Raw genomic sequence first — 20,432 nt, forward strand, 5'->3', positions numbered from 1 at the left:
CAAAATTCAAATAATTTTGAACTTATAGTTTATATTCAACATTAATGTATCATATAGCCAAGTATAGGATACCATTTACATCATATCTCTCTCAATTTGTGTCTTAGAACACATGTCTTTAGAGGGAGGTGTTTCATACAAAATAGATAAGAATACAAAATAGATTCTTCCATGCTAAGTTATTTTAGAATCTAGTCTATATGCATTATTGTTTTTGCAAAATATTTTTATCCCATGAACTTTATTTTTGTTCTAGATTCATAAATCAAATATTAGATTCATTAATCTAATATTTTTATGAAAATTAAAGATAAATTAAGCTTTTATTATTAATAAATATATAGTTACATGAATATAATAATGTCACGTGTAACCAATCGATTGGCTATAAAGCATATTAAACTAACAATCTCAACATGCAATATGATCGTTATTGCTCTCCTCTCATTTGAATCTCATCAACACATCTAAAACTCTTCTTCTTCGTTTTTGTTTTTTAAAGAAACTATCTATTCAAAGAAATTGATGCATAGAAACCCTGATTATTGATTGGTTTGGCTCCAAGTGGTTATAACCTTATATTTCCATGCAAAGCTTTTATGTTCAAGCCTTTGAAATGATAGGATATTCTTACTTGGAGATGTGGGATAGCTACTCTTATCGTGTAATTTGGCCCCCATTGAAAAAATAAATCCTAACAAAGGATGAAGAAGATTCCATCAATATATTCTTGTAAGATCTTAGACCCAAGAACCAAAACAACGCCCAACAAAAACTAAAGCGCAAAACACTTAATAAACCTGAAACAATGACTAATGGGCTGTCATAAACCAAAATTAAAGTAAAAGTCAAAACTAAAACTAAAACAAGTCCAAAATAATGAAAATAACATAAACCCAAATAATAAATATAGTTCTTCATGAAACAAGCTTAAATATCCCAAAACAATTGTCTTTCTTTCCTAGACTCCCTTATGATTGAATTTAGCATCCTAGAAGGCCTAGGCTAGTTATATTCACCTTTTGATGTTTTAAATTAGCTAAAAAACTCTTGTTTTGATTGTTTAATCAGATCCCCTTTAACATATGAAATCTTCTTAAAAGTTTGTAGGCTCTCCAACTCTTCAACAAACAATTCTTCTTGATAATTTTCTTCACACTCCACTCGTGTGTCAAAAGTACATGTTATGAAACTTTGTGTAACTCCTTAACTGATTGGGCACTCTTGCTCTACTACAAGTGCTTCTCTCACATGTGTTGCTTTTGCGGTCTTACACTTTGTTATATACATATTGATGTGATAAGGATAAGAACATTTGATAAATATTATCTTCAAGTTTTCTAGTCTATTATGTTTTTAACAGACTATTAATCGTGTTTCACAAAAACATTTTTTTTGAAAACATATTCATAGCATCTAACAACCAAAAAAAATGGCTTTGAAACTCACAATCAACCCAAAATAATGTTTTTTTCGAGTGTAGATCTATCATTTTAGACAAGTTTAAAGGAAAAAACACTTTGTATAAAATTACCCATCATAAGGAATCTATTGACATTAAAACCACTTGTTTTCATGGCTGAAATCGATCTCAATCAAAAATTTATCTCTTAATTACCAGGATTCAGCCACTTTCTCTCTTTTCTCAAACCAAATACCAAAAAATAAAGAAAATAAAGTTTGAAACTAAAATTAAATTTTGTAAATTTTTAGGAAGTTTAAAATTTTGAAAAGTTAAAAGACCAAAATATATGCTTAGCTTCTAAGTTTAGGAAAACAATTTTTTTAAAATAAATATATTTTAATTTTTCATTAATTTAGATCTATAAAATATAATAAAAAAAAACTAAAAAAACAAATCATTGAGGTAATTCACCTTGATTTGTTCCATTTAGAGCCTGTCTGGAATTGTGATAATGGTAGTGGTTGCGATTCAAAATGTCTTTTATTTATGAATGCATTAAAATAATAGTTTTTTATTTAAATTTTTTTTTTTTTTATATCAGCATATCAAAATAATTTAAAACTATATATAAAATAATTTTTTCAGCATATTAAAATAATCTAAAAATCTAAAAATATAATTTTTTTTTTAATTAAATTTAAGACTCCAAGTTGTCAAACATGTTCAGAGTTTTTTTTTTTTTTTTTAAATATATATATTAATTTTTAATTAATATTTTAAGTTAGGCTTAGGCCTAGGGGCGTCAACACTGCAATTGTCTTGCAAGGCAATAAAAGAAAAAAGAGAAAATAAACAAGGAAGTTAAAACGTAAGAAGGCAATGGGGAGCGAGAACGAGCCAGCGAAACTACTGTTACCGTACCTGCAAAGAGCCGATGAGCTACAGAAACATGAAGCTCTCGTCGCTTATTACTGTGAGTTTTTCAATTTCTTAAACCCTAAGATTTTCTCTCTCAATTTCTCTTTGAATTGAGAAAACTTGTTTTCTCATCTTTGTTCTGTCAATCTAATCAGGTCGATTATATGCGATGGAGAAAGGATTGAGGATTCCACAAAATGAACGGACTAAGACCACTAATTCTCTCCTTATTTCTCTCATGAATCAGCTCGAAAAGGTTCTCTCTCATAATTATTTTTCTTTGTTATTTTCATTATTTTTTAAAGTATTTTTCTTCTCTTTTTTTTTTTTGAATTTTCAAGTTTTAAAATCCGGGTTTCTTTTCTTTTCGATTAATAAATTCTGGGTGGTGAAGCTTTATTCAACCGGGTTCTTATAATTTCCGAGTAAGTTGAACAAAATAAAGGGGAAGTAGTATGATACTTTTGTTGTTTTAATGTTAACAAATGTTAAGCATGCTTTTGTGATTTTAGGGTAGAAATAGTTCACACACACTAAGGATACTTTATGCTCGCCACTCTAAGGTACAAAACCAATAAAAACCAAAGAGATCTAAATATACAGATTTACTCACCACTTTAGAGATACAAGGTTAAGAATAAAAGTTCACCTCTCACGAGGAGATACAAAACTGAATAAGGTGCCATGAGGTCAAGTCATAGTTTTTTTAATTCAATTTTTTAACCAAAGATCATTAATACATGGTTTGGATGATCATTGTACACTTGGAAAAACCCGCCAAGTCTATGAATAAACCAAAATGACAGATTGAGATTAAAATAAATGACTTAAATAGAAAACTAGGCAAATAATAAATAACACAGGTTTTGATTTATTGGAAACACAAATAGGCACATAGAAAGCTTAAAAACCAAAACAACCATAACTTCCTGTACATAACTCCAATGTATGCATTGTTGGATAATATGAAAAGATCACGTTAATATGAAAAGATCATGTTCTAAACTTTAAAATCACATAGGATAAACTTCTTTTCCCATGCAATGAAGATTTGCAAATTTGAGTTCAAAGTTGGCCCACACTGACAATAAACAACATCAAGAACTTCATTAATTGGCATTGCCAACCTAAACTCAAGTAACCCAACATCAATAGCACCATTAGACACTTCTATGTCACTGAGCGTCACTGTCACCTCTTAATGGACCAGGTTGCTTAATCTGAATGTTTAAAATCAATGGTTGGAATCTGCTTTGTAGCTTAAATCAGTGCTTGTGTTCTTGCTACCTGTAATGCCCTCACACTCTTCAAAGCTTTCCTCGTTCAGAAAATTTTCTCTTTTTAATTGTGAAAATACCTTTTGTGCTTGTGCTAAGCAATTCAACATGTTTGGTTACTATTTTTCAGGCTATAGTGTTGCCAACTGATTATTTTTCTTTGGTTGGTTGTTATTCTGGTCTGAGGAGTTTGAGAATTTGATAGAGTAAATGTTGTTTCTTGAAAGAAAAAAAAAATATAGAAAACAGTATTCCATATTCATGAAGCGTTTTAATTTATTATCTCAGAAAGTATTTACTTTGCCTTTATATTCAAATAATTCCTAAATTTGTAGCAGCTTCAAACTAACATTGGGATTTTTCGTATTTCAATAATGAATGTTCTTACTTCTGGAATTGTGATTTAAAACAATGCTCTGAAAATTACAATTTTCATTTATACTATTATATAAAGATACAAAATTATTATACAAGCGGATGCTTCCAGATGTTTCATGTCGTTTATTGGATTGATAGATCTAACCAGTCTTTGTTGAGGATTTAATGGGGGAAAGGAAACTTATGCTATCCCTTTATATTGTTCCTTGCATACTTGTATATGAGCAATGGTTAATCATGTGCTTTATATTTAAAATGTCTTTGATCACAACTTCACTCATCACAGTGTGGGTTTGCTGTTTACAGGATAAGAAATCATTGAATTTGGGACCTGAAGACAATCTGTATCTTGAAGGATTTGCCTTGAATGTGTTTGGGAAGGCAGACAAACAAGATCGTGCTGGACGAGCTGATTTGTATGATGCATCTATTTTTTTCTCTTTTATTTGATTTTATTATCAACAGGGTGCATTGATGCATCTATTTTTTTTCTCTCCTATGTGATTATGTTATCAACATGGTTTGTGTTTCTGATGCATCCAGGTGTACCTATAGCTGATATCTATTAGCAGAAATACCTTAATCATTGCTCATCTACTTGTTACTAGTGAGGAACTGATGGAACTTGTTCCTTGAGATTCCCTCAGTGGCTGTCCTCATTCCTGACTGAACTAGTTTTAGTCACAACAGAATTCAAATGAAAAAATTAGCTTCATCCACTTGTGTAGTTTGTCTTGGGAGAGCTGAGGGCCTTTTATTTGGGGCATTCATATAAAATGTCTTACACAAATGCAAATTGGCATCTTATAATTATAATTTGCCATTTAAGTTTTTGTCATGTGTTGCTTGTGCACTTGCATGTTTGTATGAGGCTTCACTCAAAATATATGCTTCAAAGCTTGCACCCCTTGCCAAGAGGATAAGAGAATTGGGGAATGTTATCAACTAATTCATTTTTAAGACTATGCAAGTGACAGCTTTCCAGAAGGATATTAAAGCTGTTCTTGTAATAATTTTGACGAGAGTAACTCGTATAGGTGCATAGCATCATTATGCAAGCCCAAGCCAGGTCTTTTTTGGTGGCTTCACTTGGTTGTGGTAAGTCTGATACTATCTGGTATGATTCATTGACAGGGAGCCTAAATACCTTGTATTGCACTCAATTGGTAATATTTTCCCTTAGTTGTGCCTTAATTTATTCATCGTTGTATTTATTGTTCCTCTGGGTTCTGTGACTATGCACTAATTACATGAATCTTTGAAAATCAATGCATAATCATAAAGACTATGGCTGCTTTAATTAGATGATTGAATTTTTTAATGGTTGGATATGTCTATGCTCATCTAACATTTTTCACAAAATTGCTAAATTTGGATTTTCAAATTAAACTTTTATCTTGTTACAGGAATACTGCAAAAACATTTTATGCTGCAAGCATATTCTTTGAGATCATAACTCAGTTTGGTGCGCTTCAGCCTGATGTGAGTTCCTGTTTATCATATTTCCACTTGAAATCGATATTAGCTCTTTAAATTGTTCACATTTACTGCTTGAATGCAAATATGGTTGGTTGGTTGAATGTTAACACTTTTCACTCTTTTTCCAGCTTGAGCAGAAACAGAAGTATGCAGTTTGGAAAGCTGCAGACATAAGGAAAGCTCTGAAAGAAGGAAGGAAGCCCAACCCCGGCCCACCTGCTGATGATGAAAATCTATCAATTCCATCAAGCACACCTAGTGGTGGATATGTACGTTTCTCAACAGTACCATAGTCTTAATCTTGTTTGCTGGAATGTAACATCATTTTTTTCCCCTGAATTTATTCGAAACCTGAAAGTTCTAAACAAAATGGGCGTGGGCATTTAGTGATTCTACATTCTTCTGCCCATTGTCATGAATATTATTATTGCTTATGGAGTCCCCTTATGAGCAGATCCCTTAGGGTTTTTTTTTTCTCCATTGATTTTAGCTTTATAGTTATTGCATTTGGTTTATTAGCAAGCTAGACATTCTGATAGAATCTTCTATGAAATGCTATTGTTTATTTAGTACTATGATTTGTCATAATGTAAAAGTTCCTGGTAAATTGGCTGACATTGGACGAATATATGGTCAATTAATTTAACAATGGAGCAGTATTAATTACCCTCATATTAGCACTCTCGATTTAGCAATCAGTCAATGCAAACCTGACCATCTTCAGTGCTCATACTGTAATTGTCCTTGCAGGATCTTGGACCAAGTGAATCTGCAGCTAGCAATGCTCGTCCAGAATCTGATCCATCACCACAGTTCCACGATCAAGTTAATGATGAGCCCTATACAAACATTCCACCATCCCCTCTGTTCCAAGATAAGGTAAACAACCACCATTCTGCACACGTTCCACCACCATCCCTGTTCTATGACTCAGCTAGCAACCAACATTCGACAAACACCCCTCCACCTTCTTTTTACCCTGCTGCTGGCTATCCTTCACATGATTTTCATCCACCTCCTCCAGCAAGTAGATCAGAGAATTCTGCATATGCTCAACCATACCACCATCAATCCAACTCGCAAGAACCTCAGCCACATTTGCCACAAAATTACCAATCTCATGAAACTTCCTCATACTCTTATCCCAACTTCCAGTCTTATCCAAGTTTCTCAGAGAGTAGTCTCCCATCAGTACCATCGCATCACCCATCATACTATCAGGGTTCTGATTCTACCCACAGCCCCCAGCCGGCCCCTCCCACAAGCAGCTATTCATCAACTCCACAGTACCCTTCAAGCAGCATAATGAGGACCAGCTCGGATCCTGCATCAACTTCTGCTAAGACATACCAATATGACAACAATTACCACCCACCTCCTGAGAAAATTGTTGAGGCACACAAAGCTGCAAGATTTGCAGTTGGAGCCTTGGCATTTGATGACGTGTCAGTTGCTGTGGACTACTTAAGGAAATCACTTGAATTGCTGACAAATCCATCAGTTGGGCAGTGAGTTTCTTTCTCTTATTTTTTTGTGGGTTGGATTCTGTGCTATCATTTGGTTTTGGCTTTTGTATGGCGTGAACTTCATATGTAAAGTGGTCGGATATTTGCACCAAAAGCTTTGATGTTGATCATCTTGGCCCATTGATGTGAATGAATGTTAATGGCTATTCTCTCTTCTTTGAATGGCTATTCTCTCTTCTTTGAAACATCTAAATTACTGATAGTTGACTTTGCTTGGTTTAGAGTGAAACCTTTTCCCATCATTTTGAAAATTTCTACGATGCAAATTTTTGCCGTTGTTTCTCCTAGCATTCTTAAAAAAGCATGTATTGCTGGAATATATGTCATTTGAATACCAGGGCCAATGTGATCTTAGTTTGGAACCAAAATAATAAATACCAACTTTCTGCATTCAAGAAAATGAGTGATGATCCAGAAACAACCCTGTAGTGACCTAAACATGTGCAGCCTGTCTTGGTTTGTTGGAATGCAGAAAGCAGTGATGGATATGGTAATGCGACTTGAATTCTCACCTAGAGGCATGAGTCACTGGGTGCCATGAACTCTTCGAGATGATCGTCAACATGGGGCTTTCTTTGCTTTTACTTGAAAGCATTAAATTTGTGTATGACTTAAATAATGATTAGCAGGGTGTCAAGCCCTGCCCTAAGCTTTCGCATGACTCGTAACTGGAATTTTTATTTTTCAGTTCGCTTTCCAAGGAATGGAAGTTGTTAGACGATTGATGCTTCCACTGTGAACACCATTTGTATAATTTGTATTTGAAATTAATCATTCCTAAGAAAGCTAAGATCATATTTGAAATTGAATTAACACAATAATAATTTATATCAAGACACCAAGACTATAAGTAACCAACACCTGTAAATGAGACACGAACGAGAAGTATAGAAAACATCGTGAAGCTTGGTTAATTCTTTGATAAGTTAGAGTAGTTTTATAAGGAACTAAGAGCACGAGTAAATTCTCATACACCAGTTTTATTTTTGAATAATTAATTTATCTCTTCTTAATTGTTTTTAAGTTTTGCCGCAACTATATTCTAGATGATGACATAACATAAAAACTAAAAGATATATGGATAAAACCTAATTTTAGAGTCATGTTCTATACCAACTGATGCAAATCTAATAGATATAAAAATCTAGAAACCCACAAAGAAGTTCAAATACAATCTCGGAAAGCTAAAAATTAGATTTGAGATAGAAAATATGACACAATGATTACCTTGAACCGAGACACCAATACTTTTGAAATTCAAACCCCCATTCAACGAATAGTGAATCGTGAACGAGAAGTATAAGGAAGATGTCATAAAAATAATTGTTCTTTGATAAGTCAATTTTAGTGCTTTTAAGAATAAAAAAGTTTGAGTTTTCCTCTCTTACACACATAAACAGTCTTCTAAAATCAAAGTTTGTCCCCAAAAAATCCTAAATATAAGTTAAATAACCATATTTATCATAAATAAAATTCCTAAATAATATTGAAAAAATAATAAAATAGAAAAAAAAAACCTTAAATCAACTATAAAACTAATACAATTCTTGCATAATAATTTATATACCTTATCAATTAACCCGAAATTATCGTAAGGCCTTTTGATTGTTTGATTAACCCGAAATTTGAACCCAATATAAAACAAGATCTTTAAAAACCTTTGGTAAAACTCTAGTCCAATCCAATGGTCAGAATAACAATTTGCTTTTTAGTGTGAAACAATACAATAGAATAAATAAGCATAATCCGTATGCAAGTAGAAAAATAAGTTGAACCCACCAGTCTTGTAAAAAATAAAACTCAAATATCTTGAATTAACCCATTGAATGTCTTTTTAATCTTTTTATATCTTAACTTTATAATAGGTCTAATTGGCACATGTAATAGACACTTCTTATCATATCTATCACTACACCAAACATTGCATTCATCCTTTCAAAATGTTGTTGCATAGCTCGTAACAACCAAAAAAAAGTGTTCTCTTGCCCCTTCTCAAGCGATGCCTCCTCTTTGAAAGACATCATCGAAATTTGAAAATCATGTTAGTAGAAAGAAAAATACTTCCTAACTTACTCCCTCATATGCTTACATTCAAATAGATATCACTCCTCTCGTGTTTCATTTTTTTCAACTTCTTAAGGATATAGACTCTAGTATAATTATGTTTACTGTCTAATTTTATGCTATAAAAAATAACTCTCAATTTGATTGTTGGACCGGACTAAAATTTTACAAGTTTTCAAATATATTTTTCTACATTGGGTTAGAACTTCAGTTCAATCGGAGTTCAAAAAATTTTTGCAATACAAGTCAACAAATGTAACACTCTACACCATTTGTTCTAATAGTTCAATAATTTACAAGTTTAAATGTTTGGCATTTTTTTTCATGTAATATTTACCATTCTATAAAATTAGAAATCTACCAACAATCTGGTAAAGTCTCCCTTATGACTTTAACAATGCCTAGTTTCAGCAACGAAACCAATCACACATACTTCAAATTATCATCAAAGACCATCCATTTGTACTATTTCTTTTTCATTCCACTACACAATATAATCGGGATATTAAAAATTTCTTATATGTGTGTGTGTGTTGAAGATCAATATGCATGGAAAGTATTTCAAGTAAATAATAAGACATAACTTCCATTTTACTTGCTTAAAAGAAAATTTTAGTCTAGAATATAAGCTAAGACTTAAAACATCATAATAAAATTAAGTTCGATTAACATCCACTTCTTAGCTATCCTAGTTTGTTGCTTTAAAAAGGATTTTTTTTTTCAAAATATAGGATAGGTTTAATTTACTAACATTTTAGTACAAAATGAGTTCCATATTTGAAATACTCCTACATCTAAAGTGCATAAACTTTGATTCAACTTGGTCTGATAGCATGAGATGGACCTACACAATATTTATAATTATTAACTTAATGACATTTTTCCTTCATTAAAAGTAAATTATGATATCACAAATTTAATATTCACTTTACAACTAACAAAGATAATTCCTTCTATGACTCTATAATGGACAAGGCACAACATCCCATATAAAAATCCTTCTTTAAGCACGTACCATTATAACATTTGTGATATTTAAACTTGATTCCATTCTTTTTGAATTCTTATCAACTTATCTATTCATTTATTTTTTACTAACTTTTAACTCTAGATTTTATCCTCTAAAAAGGATCTTCATTTGTATTGGATGTGACTCTAAGGACTTCAATTTGCTTTAGAAATCCCCAATTTACATCAATTTTCATCTCATGGTGAATATGATTACAATAGTTTCCTTTTTTTTATTTTGATAGCACACAATGGTCTCTATATGGAATGAAGGCAACCATAATGTTTTCCATTCAAATGGAAATGACAACATAATGGTTTCCTTTCATTAGAAACAACAATACAATGTTAAAAGAGGGTTCTCAATGTGAAATGTTAAGCAAATGGTTCCATAGAAAGATATAAGGCTTGCTTAGCCGGGGGCGGGGGGAAGCTATACCCAACAAGAAGGTATAAACTATTAAGAAACTTTTCTCCTAATTGTTAGGTTTGTCTCAATTCATCTAATTCTAACAATCTTAGATTTGAAACTCCATCAGATAAATGTTAAAACTGCATTTTTCAATGGAGAATTAGATGAAGAGATATATATGGATCAACAAGTAGTTTCATTGTAGTGGGTAAGGAGCTCAAAGTTTATAGACTCCATATATCTATTTATGGACTGAAAAAATCATCCAGACAATAATATCTTTGATTTTATTAAGCCATCATCACTTATAGATTTATAATAATTAAAAATGATTATTGTATGTATGTTAAACGATACAATAAAGGATTATTCATTGTGTTATTATATATAGATGACATATTAATTGCTAGAAATGACAAGGACATGATTGCCATAAAAAAGTTGTGGTTGTACTTGAACTTTGAAATGAAGAATGTGGGTGAAGCAAACTATGTTATTGGCATCAAAATTAGTAGGGACCGATTTAAAAGGCTTTTAAATTTGACCCAATAGACATCCATGAAAAAAGTGCTACAATGATTTCTTATACAAAATCGCAAAACCATAGACAATCCTGTCTCAAAAAGCAAGAACTTGAGTCTTAAAAATTTCCCTAAAACTTTTGAGGAAAAGGAGAAAATGAATCGTGTAACGTCTATACTGGATTTGCACCTTAATTTTCAATAATTATGTTAGTGAAAAATGATAGATACACACACACACACAAACACGCATACTGAGTTTTAGGGAATTTTTTAACATTCGATATGAAAAGAAAAAAAGGAATAATAATCAATTGTTTGTACTTGATTACGTATTATTTGAATTATTAATATAATTTTCATTTGACATACTATTATAAAGTGGTTTTTGAAAGAGAGGAAGGAGTCCAAATAAAGAGTGGACTGCGAGGAAATTGTAATTTGCGAAATTTGTATTCGAGACTATAAAAAGAGATGCATGCCTTGTTACTTAAAATGAAGTTCACCAGACTTGGATAATTTCCTATATATATATCCTAGGACTATTATATAGTCCTTCATCCATATTATACAGTCCTTCATCCATATAATTAGTAAATGATGTGAGAAAGTCACGTGAAACCTCCCAAAGCTTCCCCACAAGACATATTTAGTGCTGTGCCAGCACATGTAGACTCGTATTTGCCATCAATCTAACTCAACAACGCTAACTAATAGCCATTATATTTTAGGGTATAAGCCCTGATCTTTCTCTCCAACTAATTCCTTACAATCTCTAAGCATATATAATCATGCATTCATACATTAATTGTTGCCAGAATTCATACTTTTGATAGTATAAAAACAGGTTTCGATTATAAGCAGGCAGACTGATCTTGTTTCTGTTTTCATAATTTACACGCTAGAGAAGATGATGAGGAAGATGAAAGGCATGCAAAAATGGGGGGATGTTGCACCAGCACTCTTAATATCTCGACAAAGATCACGCTCTTCTTCTCCAAGACTGGATACCATTATCGAAGAGGGATCTGGAAACAATGGAGTTGTAGCCATGCCCAAGAGAGTGTTGTTTCTTCTTCCTATTGTTGCTTCTTTAATCTCATATTTCTTGATGCAGAGTCGTTATTTCAGGTGAACATGTAATTTATGGGCACATGTAATGATTTTTGTATCTTTGTTATGATACTTGATGTATTTTATGCGTGCCTTGCCTTGCAATTTCATTAGCTTTCATGGCATCGATCATCTTCTTGTCCTTTATAACATTGATGGTGAATTAAGTTTCTAACATCCTTCCGTGTGAATGGCTATCCACTTGGCTTCATCCCCTTTTTTCAATTATGATTTTCTATCAAACATCAAGGTTTTTATAGAATCATGATGTGCCTTTTAATTTGATTATATATTTAGTGTTGTGATATATTGAAAGGAAACAGCTATTTTTAAGTAATTAATCTTGTTAGTATCACTTATTTTTTAATTCAATAATAAACAAAACCAAACATGCCAAAACCTATATAGAAAAACAAAAAAGTAATAATAAATTTAATAAAATAGATATTTTATTAAAACAAATCTGCTTATTATGTTCGTATATGAGTATTCATAAAGTAATTATTCAAATTACTATAAAAAACAATGAAATAACACAGAAACTAAAAGATAAATAGACATAAACTGATTTTAGAGCCTTCCTTTGAATACCAACTGAGACGAACCCCATAAAAATAAAGATCTAAAAACCTATAATAAAATAGATAAACAACCCAAGATAGCTAAGATTAGGTTTGTAATTGAGCTTGACATTATGCTTGTACTAAGACATCAATATAAGTAGTCGAGATGCAAATGAGAAGTGTAAAAAACACCATGAAAGCTTGGTTAATTTTTCAGTGATTTAGGATGAGCTTCGTAAAGACAATTGATATTTGATAAGTTCTAAAAAAAAAATTATGTGAATAACTAAGAGTAAAAGCAAACTCTCAAACGAAAGTTTTACTTTTGAATAAATCAATCCATATCTTAATTTAAAAAAAAAAAAACTAAATACATTCTAAACAATCCTATAAATGATAGGTAAAAAAATCCTAAATAATGTTGGAAAAATAATAAAAAAGTTCTAAATAAAATAGAAAAGAATTATAAATTAATTAAAAAATTGATACAAATCTCTCACAATAACTTCTGGACCTTATCGCAAGGTTTTCCTAATGCCTGATTGACTTGACATTTTAAATCAATATAAAATAAGCCCTTTAAAATCTTCAAGTAAACTCTTAACCTGATCCAATGATTTAATCAAGAGTTATGCGTAATAGTATAAAACTAGATAGTAAATACAATTGCTTTGAATCTAAATTTTCTTAATTAACTTTTTCTTATATCATATCAGCTTCATTCGTCCAACATCATCCATAACCCACTTTAACACCATGCCATCAACCACCATGATCTTACAACCTGATAACAAAAGGAAAATAATAACCTTCATTTTTTTTTTATATAGATTGTTTTTTAAGTCAAGATCTAGTGAATTTTGGGGCAGATCTAATAGTTTTAAATGGAATTTTAATTCCTTGATTCACATTTGATAAACGGTGTTTGTTCCTTTGTCAGAATGTATTTCTATTGTTATTGCTTTGACACAACTATTCATAGAAAACATTATATGTTATGTAGGAATTAGTAACCATTTTAGGGGTTGATTTTTCCCTTTCACATTATTTATTTTAATAAGCCCGTAACCTCGAGGACATCACAGGTTTGGCTTGAGCCAGGGAATTGGCTAGAATGACTAAGTCAAGTCCACTCAGGATTGAAAAGGCAAGTCAAGCTAATACTTTTAAGTGATATTTGGGTGAAGAGAGACATTTTTATCGCTGATAAAGCTGAGGCTCTAAGGTTGACAAAAGAATATAAAATCATCATATGCACCAATTTCTATTTTCTTAAATACCATGCAAAATCTCATCAAAATATCAACAAGAATAAATTAATTATTTATAAGGTGTGATCAAATTAAAAAAAAAAAACTAAAAGGCATATAGAAATCACTATGGATCCCTTAATGAAACACTCGTCACTTGAACAATTCCCTTTTTCTTTTAGCCTTTTATTAATTTTTTATATATATCCTTGTATTTGTTTAGTTTCTTCCCTCCACATTTTGTGTATTAAGAATTAAGTTTGATAATTTATTTTCTCTAGAGATATCATGATATCAAAAACATCCCAACATTATGTTGATGCTGGATTTTGCAAAAAAAAAAAAAAAATTGGTTTTGTTATTTGCGTCAAATTAAAAATGAAGAGACCAAATTTAATAGTGAGGCAAAAAATGAGGGGTTTTACTCTCTTTTTTACTGTTTATTCAATGCCTATTTTTAGGGAAAAAATGCCTTTATATACACACACACATGTCTTGATTCAAAATTTCATTTTATTTACATTTTAGTTCTTGAATTTGAGAAAGAAGAATTTAAAAAAAAATGAAAGAAAGAAAGTTATTAATTAAGCATAATTTAACAATAAAAAAAAAATCTTTGTATTAACGAGTTTCATTTCACCAAAGGAATTTTAATAAAGGTTTTCTAGATTTTATCTTGCTTGAAAAGTAAATTGAGAATGAAAATTTATTGTTTTGTGAGTAATTAAAAGATATTTTAAGTTGATAGATTGATTTAATAGGAGGGTATAAAGGCATTTTATTAGTTACTTATAGTAAAACTAAATTGAAAAAATATTTTGTAGGTCTTAAAAAAACTAGCCTAAATTTTTTAGGTCGGAAACGAAGCAATTAAACATGCGCCGCCTAGAAAAGGGGTCGTCCGACCCTTGAGCCAGGAAAAAAAATAATATTAAGGCCGAGCAATTAGGCCTGCCTTGCATGTCTGCTAGCATAACCTTTCTTTTAAAATGAGCCGAGTGCACTAGCATGTTTGCTAGGATAACTTATCTTTTAAATTAGCCAAGTGCTACCCATCCTAGCCAGTAGCCAGACGCTTAGTCTTTTTTTCGTCCCTTTAATTTTTCTTTTCTATTTAAATTAACATTCCTTTAAAATGGATTAATTAAAAATATAATTGTAATATTATTTAATTATATATAGTTCAATTTTTACTTTGTATAAAGTAAAACGACATCATCTTAAAATACTTTTAAAAAAAGGTCTTTAATTGAAATTCATTTAAATAAATTAATAAAACTTATATTATGTATATTGTTTTCAATTTTCAATTTGCTTTTTAGTAAAATTAGCTCTCTTTTTGTAAAGCCCTTCATAATATTTTTTGGTTTTTTTCTTAAATTTTATTCAATCATTTTCTCTGCATATTTATTTTTTTATTATCGTATAATTAAATAAAAAAATAATTTAAAAAAAAAAACTCAACTAAGTTCATAACCTTAGTAATAAATCTAGCAAGTTAATCCAAGTCGATAAAAAAAAAATCATTTTAAAATTTATAAAAAAAAATAAAAGAAGATTGAATTTAAAAAACCTTGTTTGAGTCAAATTTGTTGGTCATAATTTGACTCATTAAATCGAGCAGATCACATTAGATCAATTTTAACATAATTTAATTTAAAGCTCAAGTCATACAATGATCACATCATAAAACCAAGCTAAATTGATAGGATGAAGAAAACTATGCTAACAAATTATTTTATTTCTATTGAATTTTAATTTTTTTACTTTCTCATAAATATTAGACATATAATTAAATTAAAAAGTTTAAATAGCATAACACAACAAGAACATGTATCTTTATTTGCATCTATTAACTCGTTAGTTTAATCTTTGGTTATCTGTAACCACTTTTTTATTATTTATTGATGTAAATAAACTACACTTTTCAATTGAATTTTAATTTTTTTACTTTTAAAATTTTTTTTACATATAATTAAAAAAAAAATTCAAATAACATAACACAATAAAAACATGTTTTTTTATTTACATCTATTACGTAGCTTCAAAATTCGGTTTTTGTTATCATTAACCACATTTTTTTAGTATTTATTATTTATTTACACAAATAATTATCAATTGATTTTATTAAATGTACACAATTTTCTATTCATATTTGAAATTTTTCTTAGTTTGAAAAAAAAAAAAACAAAAAAAACCTTATCAACGCCTGCATAATCTTTTTGTTTCTGTATGTTAAAATCAACTTTTAATTGGTCCGCAGTGGAGCGACCCGTCACTAAAATGTTTATGGTAGATGTAGGCAGACATGTGTATAAAATGTAATGAGCATGAGATATCACTCTTTTCTTTTGAATCACCCTCAAGCTCCTTGTGTCAGTCCTAACACATTTTCAAGTTGTTCAGCAATTTCAACACAAAATACACGACGACTACAATTATCATTTAATAATCTTAAATTGGAAAGCTTCGTCACCTCTTCAACTAGAAAGGTCTTTTCCACTCCAGGATGATAAAGTTTCGTCCACACAAGGCCTGTCAAAAACCAAAAAAGAACCGCTAAGGACTTTTTAGTACCTGCATCGAGAATCTATGAGATTAGTGTCTGGTTATTAAATCATCAAACTGGACTAATGTATATGTAACTTGTTAATGCATGCAAGCTCCAGCAAACTAGCTGCTATCACATTAATGGAAAATCTTGGCAGAGAACACATCTTGAGTCAAATGTATAGGTAGCAGACATAAACAAGGCTATGCTGCATAAGAAAACTACAGTAGCATATTGTTTAAATATAACATTTCATAACAATACAGCATAGCTCGCCACAAGTATCCATACAAAATTCTAAGTTGTAATAATACCATAAGAAATGCTGAACACTTGGCAAATGTTTTCAATTATTTTTGCACAATATTTATAAGAACCATTACAACTAACATGTATATTGGATGAATTTCTAGTAAGTATCATATATAAAGGTGAGATGATCAAATTAGATCCCCATATTAATTTTTGCACCAAAAAACAGGCATCGAGCATAACAGAAATTGAGAGTATGTCATAAACATTCTTCACAAGTGTCGAATTCGAGTCAATGATTGCTTAGTTTTCGTGTTTTGATGTGAAAATGAATATACAAAAATTTAAAGGAAATTGGTCTGGGAATAAGATTACTACCTTGAATTTTTCATATGAAGCAACAAGAAGACAATTGAGAGGATTATAGAAGAACCGCCAACAAAGATGTAGGCAACTCCAAGGAAGTCATTCCTTCCACCCAACCAACTTGATGTTGAAAGAACAAGCTTCTTTTTTCCTCCAAAGCTGTACGTGTTATAATTGTTCATTAGATGAACCACTATAACATCATCTGCCTCCAAGTCCTCTTCAATTCTACCATACAACTTGCGGAAGCTAGGAAGAGCAGCAGTGCGCATCCATACAATGAGATCCTCTTGATCACTTAGCTATTAATGTAGCAACAACCCCATCAACAAATGCCAAGCAAGAGAAAGGAAAGAAAACGAAAAGACAAGACTTATTTCATCTGTAACAGTATATTCAGAGAATGATTTAGAACCAGTAGACTATATTTATGTGAGAAATTCTGTGAAAGATGAATCAGACAACCTAGAAATTTTCTTCATATCATATCCATGTGAGACAATTGTTGCACCTAGGGTAATACTGAATAAGGGATATTGAGATCTAGATGTAGGGTACAATCTGGAGACAGGTGCATTTCATTCCCCATAAAAAGACATGAAAAATCAATTCAATCAAGAAATGATTTAACATTCACTTTCTTGCATTGACAATTTCTATCATAGATATTCAGCACAATTTTTAAAAAGCATCGTGCAATTTTGCATAGCTGCTACTTTTATCAAAACATTAAGCCATGTAATGTGGATAAGAGATCAGTTAAAAGAAAGATGATCCACTTGCTCTAGAATACAAGCAATGAAGGCTATGAATAAAAAAGTGGTATAGCAAAGCAAAAGAGAATGTTGCATGGAAGGTGTTGCGTGGTGGTAATATGTTCAGATAATACATTATGGAAAGAGCAAACTAATAAAAAGTAATAAACTTTCAATACATACAGGGATATGGGGATCTAGTTTCCCACCACCGATCAAGGTTCCATTCTGGAAATTATGGGGATATACATGCTTCCCAAATTTGCTATCACGATCACTCTCCCATGCAATATTCGTCCTATTGATCCTCAATTCTTTTGTTCCACGAATAAATGTGTATGTGTCGTTGAACAAACTCCATGCTATGAGCCCACAAGGGACAACAGGAAGACCATTATTGAACTCTTCAGGATCACAGGAACTTGTTTTGTTGGACTTAAGTCCATGTAAGAGTTGCTGATCACTTCTACTTTTCACATACCTGGAATGTATCCAGGAGTTAATGATGCAAATTAATGACGTCAGGATAACAATGGAGAAAAGCAAGCAGCAGAGTTTTCAAGCGAGCCACCATGAGAAGCAATGCTATAAGGCAATTATATAAAATAATAACGCCAGACTTAGAAACAGACTAGTGAAGGGATTTCTTCAAAAGCTCCCTAAAACAAAATAGATGCACAACTAGCTTACTAAAGAGATTAACTGCAAAGGCAGAGCTACTAACAGTACACATTGAACAGAAGGATGGGTATACAAGAAAAGTAACAATAACAAAGAAAGAAGAAGAAAAATCATTAACTAAACCAAAAATTCAGAAATAGCACTACATTGGAAGTGAAGGAAAGAAATCTCACCTTCGGTGATTTTGATAGTAATTGTCAAGCTGATAATAGATATAAATTGGAGCTTTCATATGCTTGCGCACCTACATAACAAGGTACAAAATGAACAAATGCGAACAACAATAGAGGAGATATGAGATTTCAATGGAATCCATGGTTACATAAATAAAATAGATTTTTCAGACTGAAGTCACTTGCAGACACAGTCTTTTCAAGCGTGGATATATATATAAAAACCTGGTTTGTTAAAGAATCACTGCATAGCACAAAATCATGTTTCCTGAGATTCATAAAATTAGAAACCACCACAACTTCCATTTACAAAAACATGTTAGAAGACTGATGACAGTCAAACATGCTTCATGCAGTGTAAGTGGCAAATAAACTCAATCACAAAATGGAACAAGTGAAACCCATATCATGCAATGCCTCATTCATGAAAATAAACAATAAATAGAAGAAAAGAAAAGGAAATATCAGAACAAGTGACAACTACATGTTTGTGGGGAAGCACCGTACAAAGCTTTGCAAATTTTAAGAGCAACAACTGCAAAATCAACAATATTGAAGATAAATTTAATGTGGAAAGAGAGTCTGACCTTGAGGATCCGAGAGCAGTTTTTGGGAAGAGAGGTATCTTTGATAAAGGACACTTTGTTGCTTCTAAATGCCCCAGGAACACATCCCGAATCATAGCGATCAACAATTTCAACAACCTATAAGAACACACCAATCAAAAGAAGGAAAATAAAAATCCTAAACAAAGCAAAGGGATGAAATGATAGGTAGCGAGAGTAGTTACAGTACGAGAAGCACAAAGAGTGGTAAGTCCAATAGGAAGGAAAATAAAACCGACCACCAAAAAAGAAGTAATAACCTACAAAAACAAAAAACAATATCAAGTTATCAACACTCGAAAAAGAAAAAGAAAGATTCACACACATATCTGGTGGTTGTAAATAACTGAGACTCACACAGGATGGCTTGAGGACTGGCTTACATGCTGGGAGATTCTGCTGTTTAAACTTATTCAAAGCAGTAGCTGTCAGCAAATACACAGATAGTTTTATGAACAAAATAATTCGCTTATTTCCAATCTATTCAATTTCTTAAGAAAATAAACATTACAACTTGGTGAGTCTGTTGGATTTGTTCGAACTACTAGGGACCTTGCTCTGCCCAACTCCATCGATGATCCTGCCATAATTTGTTTCCGGTGAAAATCAAAATAAAATAGTGAGAAGTTGGATCAAGCACCGTGCAAAGCAACCAAATGAATCGCAGAGGAGGAAATCGAAGAGGAGGGAAGTGGGAGTTGGAATGAATTATTTCTGGTTAAAAGGGAAAAGAGAAGGACATGCATGTGCGTGTGAGGGAGGGATTGCTTCCCTTCACGAATTTGGAATCATCGATTTTTTTTTTTTCTCTCTCTTCTTGTTGTCTTGAGTCTTTCTCACTTATTTGGTTGGTTGACGCTTGACAGCATTTCCATTTTCTGAAATTTCATATTCCATACAATAAATAAAACATGCATAAGCACGTCTCTTTTTACATTTTAAAAATATATTAAAACAAATTTAAAAAATTTATTTTTATTTTTATTTTAAATTAATATTTTTTAATTTTTAAAAATTATTTTGATGTATTAATGTTAAAAATATTTTTAAAAAAATAAAAAAATATATTATTTTAATATATTTCTAAATAAAAAATACTTTAAAAAACAATCATAATAATACTCTTAAACAGAGA

General features: G+C 31.2%; 2 protein-coding genes across 11 annotated transcripts; one reads left to right on the forward strand and one right to left on the reverse strand.

Moving 5' to 3' along the window:
- Window positions 1-2,219: 2,219 nt before the first annotated feature.
- On the forward strand, window positions 2,220-7,723 carry LOC118054803 (protein HOMOLOG OF MAMMALIAN LYST-INTERACTING PROTEIN 5). Of its 3 annotated transcripts, none has more exons than XM_073412739.1 (7): window positions 2,220-2,378; window positions 2,479-2,579; window positions 4,285-4,394; window positions 5,385-5,460; window positions 5,586-5,726; window positions 6,208-6,965; window positions 7,672-7,723. In XM_073412739.1, the coding sequence occupies exons 1-7, from the start codon at window positions 2,285-2,287 to the stop codon at window positions 7,706-7,708; spliced, it is 1,317 nt and encodes a 438-aa protein (XP_073268840.1). In that variant the 5' UTR covers window positions 2,220-2,284; the 3' UTR covers window positions 7,709-7,723. The 3 variants fall into 3 exon arrangements, with proteins under 3 accessions (XP_073268840.1, XP_073268841.1, XP_034922405.2); XM_073412740.1 differs by lacking the exon at window positions 7,672-7,723 and adding an exon at window positions 7,456-7,578; XM_035066514.2 differs by lacking the exon at window positions 7,672-7,723 and adding an exon at window positions 7,431-7,539.
- An 8,502-nt stretch (window positions 7,724-16,225) lies between these two features.
- LOC118054804 (putative ALA-interacting subunit 2) lies at window positions 16,226-20,173 on the reverse strand. 8 transcript variants are annotated; one of them, XR_004688557.2, is made up of 9 exons: window positions 19,809-20,169; window positions 19,655-19,722; window positions 19,483-19,557; window positions 19,280-19,396; window positions 18,693-18,763; window positions 18,022-18,319; window positions 17,096-17,385; window positions 16,391-16,491; window positions 16,226-16,296 (listed from the first exon to the last, which is right to left on the reverse strand). XR_004688557.2 is itself a non-coding variant. In XM_035066516.2 (9 exons), exons 1-8 carry the CDS (start codon window positions 19,882-19,884, stop codon window positions 16,395-16,397), a joined length of 1,050 nt encoding a protein of 349 aa, XP_034922407.1. In that variant the 5' UTR covers window positions 19,885-20,171; the 3' UTR covers window positions 16,226-16,296; window positions 16,391-16,394. The 8 variants fall into 8 exon arrangements, 7 of the variants coding, with proteins under 7 accessions (XP_034922407.1, XP_034922412.1, XP_034922408.1 ...); XM_035066516.2 differs by having other exon boundaries at window positions 16,391-16,449; window positions 19,809-20,171; XM_035066521.2 differs by having other exon boundaries at window positions 16,226-16,449; window positions 19,537-19,557; window positions 19,812-20,173.
- Window positions 20,174-20,432: the final 259 nt, after the last annotated feature.

The sequence above is a fragment of the Populus alba genome, chromosome 11, assembly GCF_005239225.2.
Source record: "Populus alba chromosome 11, ASM523922v2, whole genome shotgun sequence".
Lineage (NCBI taxonomy): Eukaryota > Viridiplantae > Streptophyta > Magnoliopsida > Malpighiales > Salicaceae > Populus > Populus alba.

Bases quoted from the DNA above. Each gene is read 5' to 3' on its own strand.
- LOC118054803 (XM_035066514.2), top strand. From the start codon at position 2,285: ATGGGGAGCGAGAACGAGCCAGCGAAACTACTGTTACCGTACCTGCAA. The intron at 2,379-2,478 runs GTGAGTTTTTCA...CAATCTAATCAG, and splicing joins AGCTCTCGTCGCTTATTACT to GTCGATTATATGCGATGGAG. The intron at 2,580-4,284 runs GTTCTCTCTCAT...TGCTGTTTACAG, and splicing joins TCATGAATCAGCTCGAAAAG to GATAAGAAATCATTGAATTT.
- LOC118054804 (XM_035066516.2), bottom strand. From the start codon at position 19,884: ATGGCAGGATCATCGATGGAGTTGGGCAGAGCAAGGTCCCTAGTAGTT. The intron at 19,558-19,654 runs GTGAGTCTCAGT...TTGTTTTTGTAG, and splicing joins CAGTCCTCAAGCCATCCTGT to GTTATTACTTCTTTTTTGGT. The intron at 17,386-18,021 runs GTATGTATTGAA...CTACATTAATAG, and splicing joins AACTAGATCCCCATATCCCT to CTAAGTGATCAAGAGGATCT.